This window comes from Branchiostoma belcheri, unplaced genomic scaffold (genome assembly GCF_001625305.1).
Source record: "Branchiostoma belcheri isolate BF01 breed outbred unplaced genomic scaffold, Haploidv18h27 scaffold68, whole genome shotgun sequence".
NCBI lineage: Eukaryota > Metazoa > Chordata > Leptocardii > Amphioxiformes > Branchiostomatidae > Branchiostoma > Branchiostoma belcheri.
In genome coordinates, this window is record NW_017804331.1 from 869,827 (window position 1) to 890,237 (window position 20,411).

A 20,411-nucleotide genomic window follows, 5' to 3' on the forward strand; every position below is an offset into this window, starting at 1 on the left:
CAATTGAGGAAAGTCCTTTTCTTCCTAGTTGTTACAGTTTTTTCCATCTTTCAATGCAGCGGTTTTGATTAAAAGTTCAAAATTCATTGTTAAAAATTACGTACATGTGTAGCACGTGGCTCACTGAAAACTGTTCAAGATTCAAAATTCAAGATCCATTAATTGAAAATTGGAGTCTGTGGGACCACTGAATTGCGTCCAATTTACACTTAATTAAATTACAGTCGAAGTTTAAAAGCAAACTGCAAAAAACAAACTGCATTTTACATAATAATACTCAGCTCCACACACAAGAAAACTGTTCCTCAAGCAACTGGATAGATTTTGAAAACTGTCAGATGTTTCAGTAGCAACCGAATAGAATTTGAAAACTGTCAAGTAGCATCCACTACTTTTCACTTTACAGACAGGATCTCACAGCTCACTGGGAACTGTTCGGCTCCACACACAAGAAAACTGCACAAAAACCGAATGCTGTTATGCTGCAAAACTCTCCCATTTTACTAGCCTCTACCAGGCTTTGGGAGGCGGCTGGAAAGAGTAGAAATGGACCAAATATAGAGACAGCATGCAAGGGGAGTTGGTCTGCTGGAGAGAACAGTCAGGTGAGGCAAACTGTAAGATTAGTGTACTCTCCAGCAGACCAACTCCCCTGGCATGTTATCTCTCTATTTGACTGATTTCTACTCTTTCCAACCGCCTCCCAAAGCCTGGTAGAGGCTACATGTACAACATTATGTAGACAGGCACTACACCCTTTAATTCTACAATTATCCTGTCTATATAATGTCCTTATCCTGTCTGATCTGTGTTAAATGTGACCCCAGTGGCATGATCTCTAACTCCATTTCCTCTTGTTATTCGCAATATTGAGAGGCCCCCTGGGCCTAATTGTGGACATCCTATTATCTAATATATAACCATGTCTGCTTTAGACCTATTATAGTATTAATACCCTACAAAAAAAATGACAACACAGACCACTTAAATTTAAACTTGTTCTCTGTATTCTATATCAAAACATCATGAATTTTAAAATATACAATCGATTTCCACAATATAAAAGTCAATTCTGCAAAAGCTCCAGTAACTACAAATCACCATTCAGACATAATTTACTTCAAAAATCCTCTTACTAGCAGTCACTTACTCTCCAAGCAGAGGTTTGGGTTTTGGCTTATTTTTTGGCGTGTTTTTAGGCTTTTTTATCAGGCTTTCTATTTTGCACTGGTATCTTTTGGGGGGGGGGTGGCATAAAAAAAGATACCAATGCACGAAAGAGAGCCCAATAAAAAGCCTAAAAACACGCCAAAAATAAGCTAAAACTCAAAACATCTGCATGGAGAGTTAGAGTCAATAAGAATAGCTGGACACGGCAGCCACAAGTGAGTTACTGACATCACATATCCACCGGCTTACTCCATTAATCTCAAGGGACCGTACAAAGGACCTTAACGGAACTGACAGGCCGGAGAGGAGACAAATGGCTTCATTTTGGGTGGTTAATATTCCGTTGCCGCGCGGGGCAGACACACCCGGCGATCCCCTACGTCACCCCGGCCCGCCCGACCCTGGGTTCATCGGCACCAACCATCTCCACTACCTGCCATTTAGATCCTACTGCAGATTAGGCCATGTTGATTTGATTATAAAATCAAATCCAAAATATGGATGACATCCGCGCGCGCATGAATTTTCGGCCGTTTCACAAAAAAAAAAAAGTTTTCAACCATACTGTAAATCGTACAAAACAGTTGCAAAATGAGCAAAAATATACGTAAGTTACAAAAAAACCATACCTATGTCATAGAATGCCAAAATCAAACGAAAAAAGACGAAATTGTAAAGAAATTAACTTGAAGACTAGATTATTCGCCAAACCATATTCTGTCCCATTTGTTAAACCCTCATGACCACGTAGATTTCAGAATGAAAACAACTTTTTTTTTGTGCAAAACCTTTTTTTATTCGCACGCGCGCATCAATTTTGGGGTTCCCGGAGGATGTCATCCATATATTCAAATCAACATGGCCTTACAGGAAAAACAAATATGGACAGGGGAGCACACCTACACTGTACATGTACAACAAAATAGTCACATACAACAGGCAGGTAGGCAGACATATGGAAAGGTTTTTCCTTTCCGTCACAAAATTTAATTTACACAGTAATTTTTTTTTTTTTTTTATTTACTTCAGAATTCACCTCAAAACAAGGCTCGTGAGAGCCACTTACATGTTTTGGGTTACAGTTATTCTATTAAATTAATTAAATTAAGTTATTCTTAAATATTTCTTTGTCAAATACTGAATCTATCATGATTGAAGTGATTATAGGCCAAACGTGGACAGGGGAGCAAACGTAACAGAAAATAATCTCATACAACACAACACATACATGTAGAAAGGTTCTCCACAATTGATTCCACAGAAAAGTAACTTCAATATTTCCTTGTCAAAATATTTCTATCATGATTTAATGTTATTCTTCCTTTAGATCCTACACCAGATGACAGGCAAAACTACTAATTACAATTACCAGAAAATAGTCTCATACATGTAGAAAGGGTCTCCCTTTCTGTCACTCTATAGATTTACAGAGTTAATCAACTTATTCTTCAATATTTCTTTGTCAAATATTTCTACCATGATTCACTGTTATTCCTTTAACAGTTATTTCTTATTAAAAGCTGTTTAAAATCATGCTTCACATGGCCTCATTCGGTCAATATTGACCACGGTATGTACAATGTATAGATAATTATGTGTCTAGGAACCATATCATATCACCTCCATAGTAAAATCATACATGTACAATAATTACATAGTCAGGTCCCAATATATACAACATAACTGTATGTCATATATGCCACCTGTATGCAGCTGGCTGTCCTATCTCTTCTCCCCTGTCCTAACCACTGCATAATCGAGCCTGTGAACCTTGATAAGGTATCGCAGTCGTTCCTGGCAGCCTTGTCCTATTCTGAGTCCTGTGTGCATGGGGTATTCTAAACCCTGCAAGTATCCATTCTACCTGTGTGCATGGGGTATTCTAAACCCTGCAAGTAAAGCTAAAGCAATTGCTTAGATTTTCAAAACTGATTCCTTGTGTATCTCATTACCTGGATGTCTAACCTTCATCAGTGTAGTAGATATGTGTACAAAACCAAGGGTATGTTAGCCTGGGTTCCAGACCCATAGCACACTGGACACAAAATATCTCAGTGAGCTCACTGAGATATTTTGTGTCCAGTGTGCTATAGGTCTGGAACCCAGGCTACGGGAGCACGTCGGCAGAACGTACTGCACCTGTGCAAAACCCATAATGTATTGTACATAGCATTTTGGCAGAACGTCTCATATAAGGTTGTATTTGCTCATATAAAGTTAGCATTCTGACAGTAGTTTCCAAATGTTATGTCTTAAAAGATATCGTCTGCAACAGGCAAAATTCTGATGCAACGTTGACCAAAAATCCAACGAAAACCGCGAAAATCCAGGGTTCCGCGCTGCAGACGTGCTGGCTACGGGTATGTGCAAAGGAGGACGTATTGTTTGACAGAGAGCGGAGTATCGTCAGATCTGGCCTTTTGACCCGGCCCGGCCGGGTTGCCGATCGTTCATCCACCGGTTAATTTCGCCGGGCACACCTGGGGAACCTTCCCATCCAACATTTACACCCGCCACCCCCCCCCCCATTCTTCCATTTGCCATTAATATTACAATGTACAATCGATGCTGCCACAATTTTCCGATAACCTCATCTACTCTCCCCCTCCTAATGGCGCGATCTCCCACATTGATTACTGATGCCTGCGACATAAAAGTTGTAAATGACCCTCGTCCATAATAATGTTCTTTTTTAGCATCGTCGCAAATTATCTCACGTCCGCACGGCAGAATGTACAAGCAACTGCGTCGATGAAGGTTAGACATCCAGGTAATAAGATACTCCAAAAAACAGTAACTCTTATTACTCAAGCAACTGGATATGATTTTGGAAACGGTCAGACGTTTCAGGTAGCATCCACCAGCTTTCGTCAGTGACTGAGAGACCAGAGGAGAAATGCAGGTTTATACTTAGCAAAAAGCAACCCTCCAAGCGGCAGTAGTTTAATTGACAACAGTTGTGTCTCGTAGTTTGTGTCTCCCCTTGTCTGCACGACTTGCCAATTTGCAGGTACCAGTTTTGGCAGCGGGTGAACTTGTCTGTGCTGTAGGTTAGAGGAGCCCCGCTGGTACCGACAGTGTGGGCAACTCTGCCTGACGTACAGCCGACTCACGGGGCTGGAGGCCGCACCTTGTTGTTTCCGAGAACCATGCACAGGCACTGTTGTAGATAGTCCACATGTATCCAGAACTGTGCTTAGGTACGGTTCTGGATAGCCCATGCATGTGTATCCAGAATCATGCTTTATCCAGAACCATGCCCAGACACTGTTTAGGATAGTCCGCAAGTATCCAGAACCATGCTATATCCAGATCGAACCATGCTTTATCCAGAGCAGTGCTTTATCCAGAACCATGTTCAGGCACTGTTTAGGATAGTCCACCTGTATCCACAACCATGCTATATCCAGAACCAATTGCTTTATCCAGAACAGTACTTTATCCAGAACCATGCTTAGGCACCGTTTAGGATAGTCCACAAGTATCCAGAACCATGCTATACATGTATATCCAGTATCGTGCTTTATCCAGAATCATGCCCGGGCACGGTTCTGGATAGTCCATGCATATCCAGAACCAGGCCTGGGGAAAATGTATGTTCTTGGATACGCAGAGACTATCCAGAACCGTGTCTGATCCTAACCCTAACCCATTTAGGCACAGAACTAGATAGACATCGTTAGATATATACAATGACCCTTCCACCTCGAAATGAATGCGGAAAAGCAGACGTGCTCGATTGACGTGACCTAATTACTCCAACCTTCAACTTCTGTTGTACCCTTGGACAAAAACAGGCCTGGACAAAAACAAGATAATTGACAGACTCAGGCACGGTTCTGGATGCAGTGCAGGGCTGTCAGGCGGCAGACTAGGGCTGGAAGTTGCTTTGGTAATTATAAATGTATGTTCTTGGATACGCAGAGACTATCCAGAAGCATCATCTAACCCTAACCCTAACCCTAACTCATTCAGGCATAGAACTCATGCCCGTAGCCAGGGGGGGTTCGGGGGGTCGGAAGAACCCCCCACAAGGCTCAAAGGTCCACTTTTTAGTCCACTTTTTATCTAAAGGTCCAAGATTCTTCTTTTCTAGATGGACTGATTCGTATCACCAGCGGGGCTGGAATCGTTTAAAAACTGCCTATTTTGTCATTGAATAAAAAGTTATCTCTGATTTTTTCTCAGAAATCCTCTCAAAAACGCAGGAAATGCCATGTCAGAAGGTTCATTTTTCAAAATTTTCAGGGGGAGCATACCCCCGGAACCCCTTGGGCGCTCGCTGGTCCCCTCAAGCAGTGGGAAGAACCCCCCCCCCTTTAAAAATCCTGGCTACGGGCATGGAACTAGATAGGCACAGTACACGTCCAAACTGGGGCTGGAAGTTGCTCTGGTAAATGTATGTTCTTGCATATGCAGAGACTATCCAGAAGCATCATCTGAGCCTAACCCTAACCCTAACCCTAAACCTAACTCATTCAGGCATAGAACTAGATAGGCACAGTACACGTCCAAACTGGGGCTGGTACTTTCTCTGGTAAATGTATGTTCTTGGATATGCAGAGACTATCTAGAACCATGCCTGATCCTAACTCTAACTCATTCAGGCATCGAACTAGATAGGCACAGTACACATGTGCCAGGCGGCAGACCGGGGCTTGAAGTACGTTCTTGGATACGAGGAGACTATCCAGAACCATATCCCTTAGTAATACCCTAACCCTAACCGTAACCATAACTCATTCAGGTACAGAACTAGATGCTAGTAGACACTCTACATGTGTCAGGCTGCAGACTGGGGCTGGTAGTTGCTCTGGTAAATGTATTGTTCTTGGATACGCAGAGACTATCCAGAAGCATCATCTGAGCCTAACCCTAACCCTAACCCTAACCTAACCCCAACCCTAACCCTAACCCTAACTAGCCTCCACCAGGCCTTTCTACGGGAATACGGATGATAGAATTCGGCAAAAAAGAAAATCAAATTGGCCAGGGGAGTCCGGCCGCGGGGAGGTAGTTTCGTTCCCTCCGAAGTCAAACCCCAAGGCGGCCAAACTCCCCCGGAAAATATTCTCCTATATATAGCCAGCGTAGTTAGTCTGGTAGAGACTAAACTCTAACTCATTCAGGCATACCGGGGGTAGAACTAGATACATGTAGGCACAGTACACATGTGTCAGGCTGCAGACTGGGGCTGGTAGTTGCTTTGGTACTCTGTCCTCCACTGCGAAGTGTCTGACCTGGGCGGGGGGACCGTCCGGCTCCGGGAGAGCGCCACTCGTCTCTGCGCGTCGCGGTGTCTCGCCTCCAGCGCCGACTTTACCTGCATCTCTCGTCTCCGCAGCGCACGCAGGGCGGACAGGTACACCTGGCAACGACAAACACAAACTGTCAACAACAAACAAGAACTGTAAACAACAAACATAAAATGTCAACATCAAACATAAACTGGCAAGGACAAACACAGATTAGCATGAAAGTCATTATTTCATAAAGACTAAACTCTTCTAAGAAAAAATTTATTTATTTTAGTCTTTATTTATTGTCTTTATTATTTCATAAAGACTAAACTTTTTATTTCACAATGACAAACATAACTGTAAACAGCAAAAATAAACTGATAACCACAAGCATAACTGTCAACAGTAAACACACACACAAACACATAAATGCTACCAAAAACATAACCCTCTTGGCGAAGGTAATGAAATGTACACCTGCATGGCAACAACAGACACAAATCCTCAACAAAACACACACACAGCTCCATCTCAACCTCATTAAAACAGTAGAAGCAGCCCAGATGTCACCATTGGCCAGGGGAAAGCACTTTGATTTATTAATTTTTCACCAGGAGATACCATCAGTATGTCCTGATTAGGGCTGGCTCACAAATATACAAACCAGGACTGTTCTATTGCAGTCCCATAAGAAGACGCCAGGGGGCTCAAAATCTGATCATTTCGAGGTCTCACGAAGACCAACCCAAGTACCAAATATCAAGACAATCTGCCTAAGCCTTCTCGAGTTATTGTGTTCACACACACACACACACACACACCCTCACACACTACCAAGGGCAACAACAAAACATGTGCAGCTCTGTCTCAACCTCATTAAAACAGTAGAAGCAGCCCAGATGTCACCATTGGCCAGGGGAAAGCACTTTGATTTATCAATTTTTCACCACGAGATACCATCAGTATGTCCTGATTAGGCTCGCCACGCCCAAGCTGCCTGCTCCAAGCCCGCTCCAGGCCCATACCTCCCCTATCTCCCCAGCGACAGAATTAAAGGCCAGCTGTTAGAACTTAATTCCTTCCTGACAACAAGATAAGAGATGAGGAGAAAAACCAAAATAGATCCGTACTATAGCACCATGTTTGGTTGGAGCCCACCAGTGAGAGAAGTGAGATCTTTTTTGGCGGAGCTTGTAAGAGTCATGTCAACGGCCAATATTGTTTTTTGATGTGCCCTACAAGACTCTTCTATCTCCAATGCCCTATTCAGTTATTCTACTATTATACATTATATAATTTACAGTCTAGTCTGTAAAGCTATACCACAGACAGATGCACAGACACACACACACACACAGACACACAGACAGACAGACAGACACACACACACAGACACACATACTCGCACACATGTAACATGTCCATCAAACATCAGACACAATTTTCCATTCATTGTACATAGCAGAACTGGGAAATTTGTAAAGGAACAACTTTGTCAATCCTATATTTAGACCAATATGCTGTATCATATCATTAGTATAGAAGAGAACTATCACAAAATCTATCCAGTTGTTTGAGTAACAGTTTTCTATTACCTAGATGTCTAACCATCTTCCATGCAACTCATCAGCAGTTAGTAAAGGTCAACATCCTGCAGGTCAGCAGTAATGTTGACCAGTCTGTAGTTTGACCTATTTCCCCATCAGGTCACCAGTAAAACACTTCACAGCTTTATTAGATTTTTTTGATAGTGAAAGAGCTAAATCCTGATGGTACCCTAACGCAGGCTGGTGCAAATTTGCTGTACAAGATGTACATTTTTGTAACTGGCGCAAGCAGGACACAGTGGGATACTGACAGTGATGGGGCCCACATGCCCTTTTCCGTAGAGTGTAATCGGCCGTTTTAATTCTATGTAGAACGTAGGACAGACCGCTCTAATTCAACGTAGAGCATAATTGGCGCATTTTGCATAGAGCGTAATTTGAGTTTTAATTCTACGTAATGCATTGTAGCCACTTGGAATTTATCGTAAAGCGTAATCGCTACTGCAGCATAACAGTAGCCGGCTCTCAATATTTAGTGTAGATGACCGTATAGTGTTGTCGGGACCCTCCATGCGGGCCCTCCTTATGTACATTGTAATACAGCCAGATCTTTGGGCGAGACAGTCTAAAGAGTGTTAAAGATTTTTTTGAGAGATTTTTTGAAAGAAATAAAACTGTAAACTGTGATGCAATAAATAGATATGAACAATACAATACTGTATGTGCTGTATATAATAAAGTATTGAAGGAATTGTGGAAGTGACATGCATGTCTTCCATCATTAACATTGATGTATGCTGTTAGGTCAGGGTCAGTGTGAAAAAACTGGCCAATCTACTTCTTGCAGTCCACCAGGGCACAGTGTACAAATCTTGGTATGGGTTATTATATTTCTCTTAGACACTTTGTCTTACGCTTCGATTTCCTCAGCATACAGACCAGAAGATTGCAGAGAGACCAATGGTGTGTAGTAGTGTGGCCGCGTGCGAGTCAGGACTCCAGCAAGCTTGATTTTTTTTTCGTCAGCCCAGGATCATTTCTGGACCAGGGGGGAGAGTGCTCGCAGTTACAATCTAGGAGGATCCAAGAGCAAATTTGGGATTTTCATACCTTTAAAAACACAGTTTCCTACATTTTGAGAGGCAAATCATGGGATTGAGAGTGGTTGTCGCTGGTCCCTTGGATGTTTTTATATTTTTCCCCCAAATTTTTGTCTGTCAGGGTTGACGGATTGGTTTAAGGGGCCCGCAAGCCCTTTTCTATAGAGCGTAATCGGCCGTTTTAATTCTACGTAGAGCGTAGACGGACCGCTCTAATATTTTTGCGGTGAGCGTATTTGGCGTTTTAATCCTACGTAATGCGTTGTAGCCACTTGGAAGCGTAATCGAGAGGTTTCCGAATTCAGCGTAGAGCGTTGTCGGGACCCCCCCTTGCATGCCCTCGTTGAAAACTTTTTCCGTCACACGCTGCAAAGTTCCTGCAATTGAGGGAAAACTGAGTGCCGGCTGGGCTCGAGCCCTGCTGTGATTCATGACATAATCACAATCTCTGAACCCCGCAGAAAACAGGGTGTCTGCGGATGCTGCACGTGTCGCTGCGGTCTGTCCGTCTTGCTCAAGCCGGTTCGCCTGGTTGGCCGGGGAGGATAGTCTTCTCATTCAGGGGCCAAGATCCATCACACAAACACACATGTCTTCCGCACAGGAGATCAAACACATCCAAGATTATTGTCTTTGAACTTTCTTCACCGGTGTATTACAACTGTGCGTGCCTTGTGGGAAATGGTCCGAACTCACTGTGCTATAATAATATATGAAATACATCAAAAACCGGTTTGCCCAAAAACATTTGGAAAGAGGCAATTTTCCAGGGATCCCGTTGCCATCACCGGGAGCCAACGCATTGTCTGTGACTCCATTTGGGAACATTGCTCGCAATTTGGGCCCGGGGAAAATAATGTGGCTTGTATTATAATCACATTTCAGCCAGCCTGGCAAGTCGTCTGCCAACGGTGTCAGATTATATTGGTAAAAGAGAAGGTGGCAGTGGAGTTGGCACATTTCAGCTCGTTTGGTGACTGAGTGCCCCGGCGATGACAACACAATGCTCTCTCACCGTTTAGGCCTACGAAAAAAATGTTGTGTTTCCTGTTTTGGCCTGCAAAAAAAGTTAGGTTGGTAGGTAGGGATTATCTTTTTTTCTTTCTTTCTTTTTATTAGAAGACTTTGGCAATTTCTAGTGATCCAACATGTGATCCTATGTATACAATACAGTTTAACAAGGTAAAACTTGCATGAGGACATACAGATGCATTTTCAAAAAAATGTTGAAAAACTGATTGTACAGCATTTTATCAGTCAGGTGTCAGATCATGGAGCTAGAAAAGATTCAATCAGCTTGAAAAATGTATGTCCCTTGCAGGGATCCACCCCAAAAAAGGCTGCGGTCAGCAATTGTTTCTAGGGTTGTTGGTAAAACAGGAAACACAACATTTTTTCCCTAGGCCTTTACGTTGTGACTGGAGCCAAGCTGCAGTGTCAGTGATGTGGTAGTGATGTGGTAATGAGAGGCAGGCCGCATACCTGCATCTGACAACCATCCAGGAATCCGCAGGCTTGGGGAGAACTAAAGACAGAGCATGGCAACCACCTGTTGGAGTCCCCGGGGTCTGGCTGTCAGCAGTTTCACCAACACTGAGCAGGCTTCTTCTGTCTTAGTGCAGCCAGTATGCTTCAATGTGGGTACCAGGCTTAGCAGTTTCATACTGAGCAGGCTTCTTAGTGTGGCCAGTATGCTCCAATGTTAAACAGTCCTTACAGCCTGGGTTAGCAGGTAGTTTTGAGCAGTTCTTATAGCCTGGGTTCCATCCAGCCTTAGATGGACAGTATGCTCGATTGTTGAACAACCTGGGTGCCAGGCTTCTTAGCTGTCAACAGGTCCAGATACTAGTACACTGAGCAGTTTTCACACACACACACACACACACACACACACACACACACACACACACAGAAAAAAAGGCACAAGTGCGCACACAAAGACAGACCAAAAACAATACCTACATTTTCACATACTATTAGGTAATACAATGTAATTACAGTAACGAACCTCCTCGTTATTCCTGACGGAGGCTCGGACGTTGAAGGTCCGTTTGTCACCCGTGACCCTCTCGCGGTCCCCTCCTCCGTATGCCAGGAACGGCGGATTGAGCGACGGGCGCGGCGGCGGCGGTTTTCTCCGAACCGGCGCGCTGACCGGCCGAGACGGTCTCGCCTTGGTGGAGATCACTCTGGTCTTACCGAGGCTTGCTGGAGGAGGCCTGGCCTCTGCAAGAAAAGAAGGAAACTTTAAAATTTGAGGCTTGTCATGTGGCTTCTTTGAAGTGTGACGTCAACACTGGGTCAGTCTAATGAGGAAGACCAGAGTGACTGGTTGAAAGTGTGACATGACAGATGAACTTTCATGATAGCATAAAAACCCATATTATTATTATTATTTGTGCTGGTTGTTGGGACGAACATGTCTAACCCTCGTGTGAAGAGGAACAAGTGAGAGTGTGTGAGTGTACAGTACTTAAATAGTGAGTCTCATTTTTTTCATGACGTTTGAAGAGGAGGCCATTAGAGGAAGATGCCGGATGCTTCATCTTTTATCCCCGTACTTCAGACACTCCGGCTTCTTCTGTCTGCATCTCATTAAGTACCTGAGTAATTAGGACGCTCAGTAGGAGGACAAAAAAAGCGCTTTAAGGACACACTGAAAACCTCTCTTCAGAGTTTCAAGATAGACACATCTACCTGGGAATCAGCAGCCCAAAACCGTGCTGCCTGGCGCAGCCACATCAGCAGCGGTGCTACTCTCTACGAGCAAACCAGGATCGCAGAAGCCGTGAGGAAACGCGCTTCCAGAGCTGCCCCCACATCCCGGACTCCAGAAACCCACCTGTGCCCGACCTGTGGCAGAACCTTCAGAGCCCGTATAGGACTTGTGAGCCACAGCCGGACACACAAGACCTGATGTGATGTTCATTGGTCATCGTCGACTACGACGGACGAACAACAAAAGTACCCGAACTTTCTAAATACTGTAATTACTGATTTTTTCACAGTAGTTTTGTAGAGTATAGAAAGGAGAGTCTATGGAAGATGTCCGCACTCAGTGGCTGCCTGCTAGAACTGTCTCTCAGACACTGTGGTCTGAGTCCTTTATTCACACATAGTAATCGGTTACAGATGTGGTCAGTCTGGTGACAGTTATGATGACTTCCTGTCACAGGGGACATGGGGGACTGTCTCCTAACAACACATTACAACACTTTTATGTTTACTGTTTTCACTGTCATTACTGTAAACTTATCATTATAATTCCTGGACTTCATTTTTCCTGCACCTGTCGCCACTGTGAATATGTAGTTCCGTGAACATGTCCATTTTCTCAGACCGTGAACTTTTGCTACCGTGAACATTAAGTGAATTACAGTATTAGGTACACCTGTACACCTATATTATTAGCTGCGCCATTACAACTCTTGTATTTCAGAGAACCACTACAAAATCTTGATGCAAATCAGTCGTAATTTATAAGGCTCTTGAGTACTGAATGACACTGGGACACTGGGACACTTTGTAAGAGAAGAACGCATGATTGTGTACCTGACTTCACATGGAAAGGCAAGTAAACAAAAAGCAGTTGGATAGCCCGGATGCCAGACTGTTCCCAGGGTCCTGGTGCTCAGGATCTAGCCTATTTTTTGGCCCTGGCAACAGTCTGGCACCCAGGCTAGCCCTGGAGCCGAGGAGCTAGCCTGTGTATACCGGCCCTGGCAACAGTCTGGCACCCAGGCTAGCCCTGGAGTCGAAGAGCTGGCCTGTATATTGCCCCTGGCAACAGTCTGGCACCCAGGCTAGCCCTGGAGCCGAGGAGCTAGCCTGTATATACTGGCCCTGGCAACAGTCTGGCACCCAGACTAGCCCTGGAGCCGAGGAGCTAGCCTGTGTACTAGCCTAGTCTGAAATCCAGCCTACCAGTTAGAAGGTCAACCATATCTTATTTTTTTAGCACAAAAATTTGATGATTTGCTCCTTTAACTTTCCTAATCATTGACTTGAATTCCTCTGTGCTACCTTAATACACAAAGATCTGACATTGATACTAATTCACAAATCTATGGTCAAGTATTGGATGCTTGGTGGAAAATTATAGATAACAGTTGCGGAGTCCCCATGAGTCCACGGCAAACTGATATGCATCTTTTTTTCTATTGTCTAAAGTAGATATCAATAAATATAGCCTCGTAAAACTGAACATAATCCAGGGGAACAGGAACATGATACTTAATGGCATTTAGTTATTGCTGAGGAGATGTAAGGCACAGAAAATCAATAAAGTCCAGTAAATCTTACTTGTCAGTGTACTGAGGAACAGTGGGGGGAAAATATTACTTTTCAACATTGCAATTAGGCCACACCAATTTAATTTCTTGGTTAACGGATTTTTCCAAAAAAAATAATGGAGCGGGCAGGCCAAAAAAAAATTAAACTAAAAACAGGCCTAGGCATCCTGTTATGGCCCAAAATGGTACGATAGGAGCCATCAAGTCAACACACCAGGCTGGTTCAAAATTTAAACAATGAATTTTTAACTTTTAATGATACCATTGCATTGAAAGATGGAATAACTGTAACAACTAGGATGAAAAGGACTGTTTTCAACTGTTCAGGGCAAAATATGAGCATTTTGCATATTACTCTGACAAGATTTGTACAATTATTTACATCTCCAATGACATTAGGTCTTCACAATACTGTACACTGTGCAAACTAAACTTAAGGCCACACCAATTTGATTTCTTGGTTAATGGATTCGCCCGCTTCATTTTTTTCTGATTTGAAAATAAAAATTCAGAATCAACTGCAAAATGCTCATATTTTGCCCTGAACAGTTGAAAACAGTCTTCAGGGTCTTTGGGAGCTTTTATGTGCTATTTTCTGATTGCATATAGACAACATAGCCGGCCTGGTTGAAATTAGAACTGGGCTAATCAGAAAACAGCCGAAGACCACCAAACCCCCAGTTCTATAAGCCTGCCACGGAGGCTAACATTAACTGTGAATGTAACAGTACAAAGAAAAATTATTAGTTCTGAACATTGCAATTAAGAGCAAGTATGCTATATAGTCAAGAAGGCTTTAGAACTTTGTATTTATGTTGATAACGTTACCAACATGTGAATGATCTCAATCAAAATTGACATATAATACAAATAGAAACATCACATTAACTACATGTAAAGTCTATATGAATTCTGCCTGAAGCGAGATAATTCCGATAATTCAATGTCATAATTCCTTGTAGGGTCTTAAACTTAATTACAAAACCCGGCAGACTTTACTCAGAGATGAATTATATCCTGGCTACAGAATAGGTGCAAAATTTGATGAAAATTCTTCCCTTGAAATATGTGAGACTCGTGAATTAATAGTTACAAGATGCATCTCTGAATCAGTTGGGAGATGTATAAGCCTGTCTGATGGATCTGTCAACTCCAAGTCTGCGCTTAATATTCATCCCAAGTCTCAAGTGGAACGGTTACATCTATATCGTTAATTGGTTTTGCAATTAACAATTTTCCGAGGGTGCGGGTGTTAATGTGCAATAACATTATGTCTGTGGTCAGCTGAGGGGAAAATTAGATGGCTGATTGTGAGGTTTGAATTGTGATGCAGATCAGAACAGAACGCAGCAGAACAGGTGGAAGACTGGAGTGTGCTCATTAGGCCTAGGAAAAAATGTTTCCTGTTTCAGGGCTGAAAAAATTAGCGTCAGTAGGTACGGTAGGGATTATATTTTTCTATTTTTTGTATCTTTTTTATTGAGGGGGGCCTTTGGCGATCTCTAGTGATCTAATTTATATAAGATAAAGATTTTATAAAAATTGTGCAAGTTTTACTTAAAAGTACTAAAAATCATGCCAATTAAAAGTAAAACTTGCACAAGGACACTTGTATTTTCTATATTAATGTTGGAAAACCGATTGTACAACGTTTCATCACTCAGGTGTCAGATCATGGAGCTTGAAAAGGTCCATCAGCCCCCAAAATTTAAGTCCCTTGCAGGGGTTCACACAAAAAAGAAGGCTAGTTGGCAGTTTTTTCTTCGGTCGGTCGGGAAACAGGAAACAGAACATTTTTTTTCCTGAGCCTCACCGGTAGATCATTTAGCAGGTACAGATGCAGAGCCGGCGGCAGCTCTGAGACGATTTACTGACTCACTCACCGGAAAATTGTTTTGTCACGATATTAGAAGTAACGGTGTGAAGAAGTTTTCCAACAAAAAAGCCTGAACAAAAAGACTTCAGAACTCTTTCCTACATCAGTCCATCAGACTCTACAATCAGACTGTATCATCAGAATGGTACTTGTTATCTATGGCAGTGTACAAAATACTTTTTTGAACCAGGTTGCCCACTCAACCTACGGCAAAAATTAGGTTGCTCATCAGAATTTTAGGTTGCCCCACCTATAAGTTACCACTTTCCTCAAATTAAGTAATGTTACATACATAAGCCTTTGACAATATTTCTAACAGTGTCACTGTCACATCAGTTTTCACCTCAGACAAACACACTGATTCAGAAATTTATCGTTGGCTTCAGTATCAAAACTATTATTACAGAGTATGACGAGCATCTCTGTCAGAAATACCTTGCCTAAAGGAGGAGCAACCGCCCCATGCATGCGGCTGACTTGTTGAGCTAGGATCATACAAACTAACTACTCAGGCATCATAGTACCGTACCATCACAAGTTCCAAACTCGTTCCAACATTCTTTTAGCTGTAACTTTGGGAGTGACCTATTGAGCTAGGATTGAGGTGCTCAAGAATTCATTCTTTCCTAGGACTATCGCAGAGTGGAACTCACTGTCACCAAGTACAGTAGGGGCATTGTCATTAGATAGCTTTAAACAATGTCTAAAGTTAGATGTTCAAGGGTTAGGTGTAACAAGTCGTTCGTTCGGTGTGATATAGCCAGCTGCCGTCGCGCCGCGTGCCTGCGAAGCTGGTGTGTTACGCCGAAAGGCGGTTATACCGGCTATACAGATACAGATACAAGCTCAGTACTCAGGCATCATAATATAATACCATCACATTCCAAGCTCGTTCCAATGATTTTTTTACTAGTTTTAGTTCTCTTTTTAGCTTGTCCTGTCTGATAAATTGATATCAACACTACATAAACACTTTACCACTAAGAAAGAGATGAGAAAAAAACATGAAGAAACATTTTTTCTTAAATTATCATTATCACAAAAAGTGGCATGTATTTACTAACCTAAAATTCTGACCTATTTCTTGCACACTGTGATACCTAGCTCAAAAAGATATTTCGAACACAGCATGTATACTGGGTATACACTTACCACTAAGAAAGTTGAGATTAGAAAAAAAAGATACTGAAGAAACATTTTTTAAAATTATTTTCTGTGTCACTAGGGCAGATGAAAATAAATGCGCACAGAAGATGAAAAGTACAACAACAACCTGTTTCCCTGATATTTCTCATTTAGAGTCCTTGACTGGAATGACAAATGAAAAAATCAGGTGTGGGTGAGAAGACTCCGAGAATGGAGTTCTTCTATACTCAAATCCACGAAATCGGGATTCTGATTCGTCTACCTAGTTTTTGCCCGCTGTGCTACCTGGCTCAAAAAAGTATTTCGAACACTGCATGTATGTACACTTACACTTATTACTAAGAAAAAGACAGGTGAGATGAGATAAAAATACAAGAAAAAACATTTTTTTATTATTTTCCGGTTGCACCGGGGAATTCCCACTACCCCCAGTGCACGGGACAGGTACTAGGTGAAAATGAATCTGCGCAGAAGATGAAAAATACAACAACAACCTGTTCTCCTAAAATATTTCTCATTTAGAGTCCTTGACTGGAATGACAGATGTATCAGCCGTAGGTGAGAAGACTCCGAGAATGATCCACTCCCCGAGTCGCTCACATCCATCATCGAAAGAACAATTTTCTCCGGAACATTTGTGTCGTCTCCGCGCGGGTTCCCGTGAGACCGGGCGTTCAGGACGTAATTTGGTTTGTTTGCGAAGGTCATCGCCACGGAAACTGGCTGTTCTGGTCCCCCGAACGCCGGCTAACCTACGACAACCCGCACGTACGGCGCTGGGTAATGTGTGGACAGGCCACACGGTCACCACCCACCATGCTGGAGCATTGGGCTGGTGTAATACTTTTTTTTGCATACATGTACCTTCCAGGGCTCTAGCTAGCACCCGTTTTTCTGTCATTTGCAGGAACTTTGTGACGTGTGGCGGAAATTTTTTTAACTAATCCGTCAACGTTGACAGACAAAATTGAGAAAAAATCTTGGGAAAAAATACAGAAAGGTCCAGAGGACCACCAACAGCCACTTTCAACCCCATGATTTGCATGTCAAATTGTGAGAAATAGCGTTTTTAAAGGCTTGAAAATTCAAAATTTCCCCCTTTTTCGTGAACACTCTCTCTCCAGGCCAGGTCTGATCATGAACCTGGACTGACAGAAAATACATTTTGAAATACCTGCACAGCTCCAATTTTACCTGCAGTAACCTGCATATACCCAGTACATGGACCAGTGCAGGTTAGGTGCAGGTAGACATCAGAAATACCTGCACAGCTCCAACTTTACCTGCAGTAACCTGGATATGCCCAGTATACATGACACCAGAAATACCTGCACAGCTCCAATTTTACCTGCAGCATGGAGGTAGAAAAAAGGCCTCCATGCCTGCAGTAACCTGGATATGCCCAGTACATGGACCAGTGCAGGTTAGGTGCAGGTAGACATCAGAAATACCTGCACAGCTCCAATTTTACCTGCACTAACCTGCATATACCCAGTACATGGACCAGTGCAGGTTAGGTGCAGGTAGACATCAGAAATACCTTCACAGCTCCAACTTTACCTGCAGTAACCTGGATATGCCCAGTATACATGACACCAGAAATACCTGCACAGCTCCAATTTTACCTGCATAAGTAACCTGGATATGCATGCAGGAGCCCTGAGATTTGTTAAACCTTCAGAGGCAAGATGTCAACACGAGTGATATGCAACATAATAGTGCTGTTTCCAAGTACAGTTGTACAACCATGTTTTATCCTGTACAGTTGTACAACCATGTTTTATCCTGTACAGTTGTACAACCATGTTTTATCCTGTACAGTTGCACAACCATGTTTTATCCTATACAGTTGTACAACCATGTTTTATCCTGTACAGTTGTACAACCATGTTTTATCCTGTACAGTTGTACAACCATCTTTTATCCTGTACAGTTGTACAACCATCTTTTATCCTGTACAGTTGTACAACCATGTTTTATCCTGTACAGTTGTACAACCATGTTTTATCCTGTACAGTTGTACAACCATGTTTTATCCTGTACAGTTGTACAACCATGTTTTATGTAGATGTACTGGTGTTTTGAGTACAATACGTTGAGTATTACACTCTCTTGTACATGTTTTTCCCACAACCATCACCACATCGGGGTCCAGATGTGTCTGTCAGTCAGAGTGGAGCAAAAGTCCCCACTGCCGTGAAGAACAACATCCGTCTGACATAAACAACGTCACCGACAACACCTTACGTTCAACCATTCTCAGGGGTAACCCCTCATTGTCGTTTGTCAACAACTGTAAAATATTTGACGTGGTTTTCAACTTTATTTTGCAGACAGGACGTTTTGTTTGATTCAGTTGATTGATTTTGATTTGTACACCAGCTCATTATGTACCTTTGTCATTTCTTCTTATCATTATTACTCTCACTGCTTTGTTTTATTGTTTCCTTTTATGTGTGAGGAGAGGGCTGAGATAAGTTTTATAACTTTTTGCCCAATCCTCGAAAAATAAATGTGAATAAAATTAAATTAACAGCATCCGTCAGCCGGTAGCCTTGTGGTTAGGCCACACCAATTTAATTTCTTGGTTAACGGATTCGCCCGCTTCATTTTTTTCTGATTTGCAAATAAAAATAAAAATTCAGAATCAACTGCAAAATGGTCATATTTTGCCCTGAACAGTTGAAAACAGTCCTTTTCATCCTAGTTGTTACAGTTATTCCATCTTTAAATGCAATGGTATCATTAAAAGTTCAAAATTCATTGTTTAAATTTTGAACCAGCCTTGTGTGTTGACTTCATCGATCGGTGTAATATAGCCAGCTGCCACCGCGCCGCGTGCCTGCGAAGCTGGTGTGTTACGCCGAAAGGCGGTTATACCGGCTATACAGATACAGACAGATACAGATTCATGGCTCCTATCGTACCATTTAAGCCTATAATAGGATGCCTAGGCCTGTTTTTATTTTTTATTTTTTTCGCCCGCCCGCTCCATTATTTTTCTAGAAAAACCCGTTAACCAAGAAATTAAATTGGTGTGGCCTTAGAAAGTGGCGAAATGGCGGCGGGGGTAATTTACGGCCCAGGTGTTTCGTGGTGACGGATGACAGCGGCAGAAATTACCTCCTCCGCGACCCTCCGATACGGGGAGGCTGGGGAGATGGCCCTCTGCGCGCCGGTAATGGTACAAGTTCCGCGCTCAGACGTGCCATAAACGCGGCCCGTTATTGGCCGACGTTTGACCGGGGAGCAGGCCTCGAAATTTTTTTTTTTTGGTCTTTCTTTAGGCCACACCAATTTAATTTCTTGGTTAACGGATTCAGCGTAGAGCGTTGTCGGGACCCCCCCTTGCAGGCCCTCCTTTAGTTTCGAGCCCTGGGGGAGACGAGGCGACATTTGCTGGATTTGTGGCGCCGGGGCTGAGGGGAGGATGAGGATGTCAGTGGTGGTAATTCTGCTGCAGCTCTGATGGGTGACATCACTCATCTTCTCTCCTGTTACCTGGTAGTTACAAGGGCAATTTTGGACCATAGAAATCTCCGGCTTCGCTGTGAACTGCCAACGTTTCTGTGTGCAATCACTTCTGAGTAAAAAGCTTGCAGTTCAAGTATGGTAAATTAGGCCACACCAATTTAATTTGTTGGTTCTCGGATTCGCCTCTTCGTTTTTTTCTGATTTGCAAAAAAAAAAATTTGATTCTGGTCCTGAATCAACTGAAAAATGCTCATGTTTTGCCCCCCAACAGTTGAGGAAAGTCCTTTCTTCCTAGTTGTTACAGTTTTCCCATCTATCATTGCAGTGGTTTGATTAAAAGTTCAAAATTCAATGTTTAAATTTTAACCCAGCCTTTTGTGTTGACTTCATGGCTCATTTTGTAGCATTTAAGCCTATAATAGGATGCCTAGACCTGTTTTTATTTTTATTTTTTTTCGCCCTGTCGCTTCATATTTTTTCTGAAAAAATCCGAGAACCAACAAATTAAATTGGTGTGGCCTAATGGGTATTGTAATACTATTCCATGGGTGATTTTTTAATCTGCT

The 20,411-nt window shown here is 42.6% G+C and overlaps 1 protein-coding gene across 1 annotated transcript in view; it reads right to left on the minus strand.

Annotated features, from left to right (window-relative positions):
• Nucleotides 1-6,198: 6,198 nt before the first annotated feature.
• The window catches only part of LOC109484050 (centriole, cilia and spindle-associated protein-like), a 37,855-nt gene continuing 23,642 nt past the window's right edge, over nt 6,199-20,411 (minus strand). The window contains exons 5-6 of the mRNA XM_019787240.1: nt 11,066-11,283; nt 6,199-6,538 (exon numbers count right to left, since the gene is read on the minus strand). Coding sequence (XP_019642799.1) covers nt 6,347-6,538; nt 11,066-11,283 — 410 coding nt within the window. The 3' untranslated portion in view covers nt 6,199-6,346. The remainder of the gene's footprint in view (nt 6,539-11,065; nt 11,284-20,411) is intronic.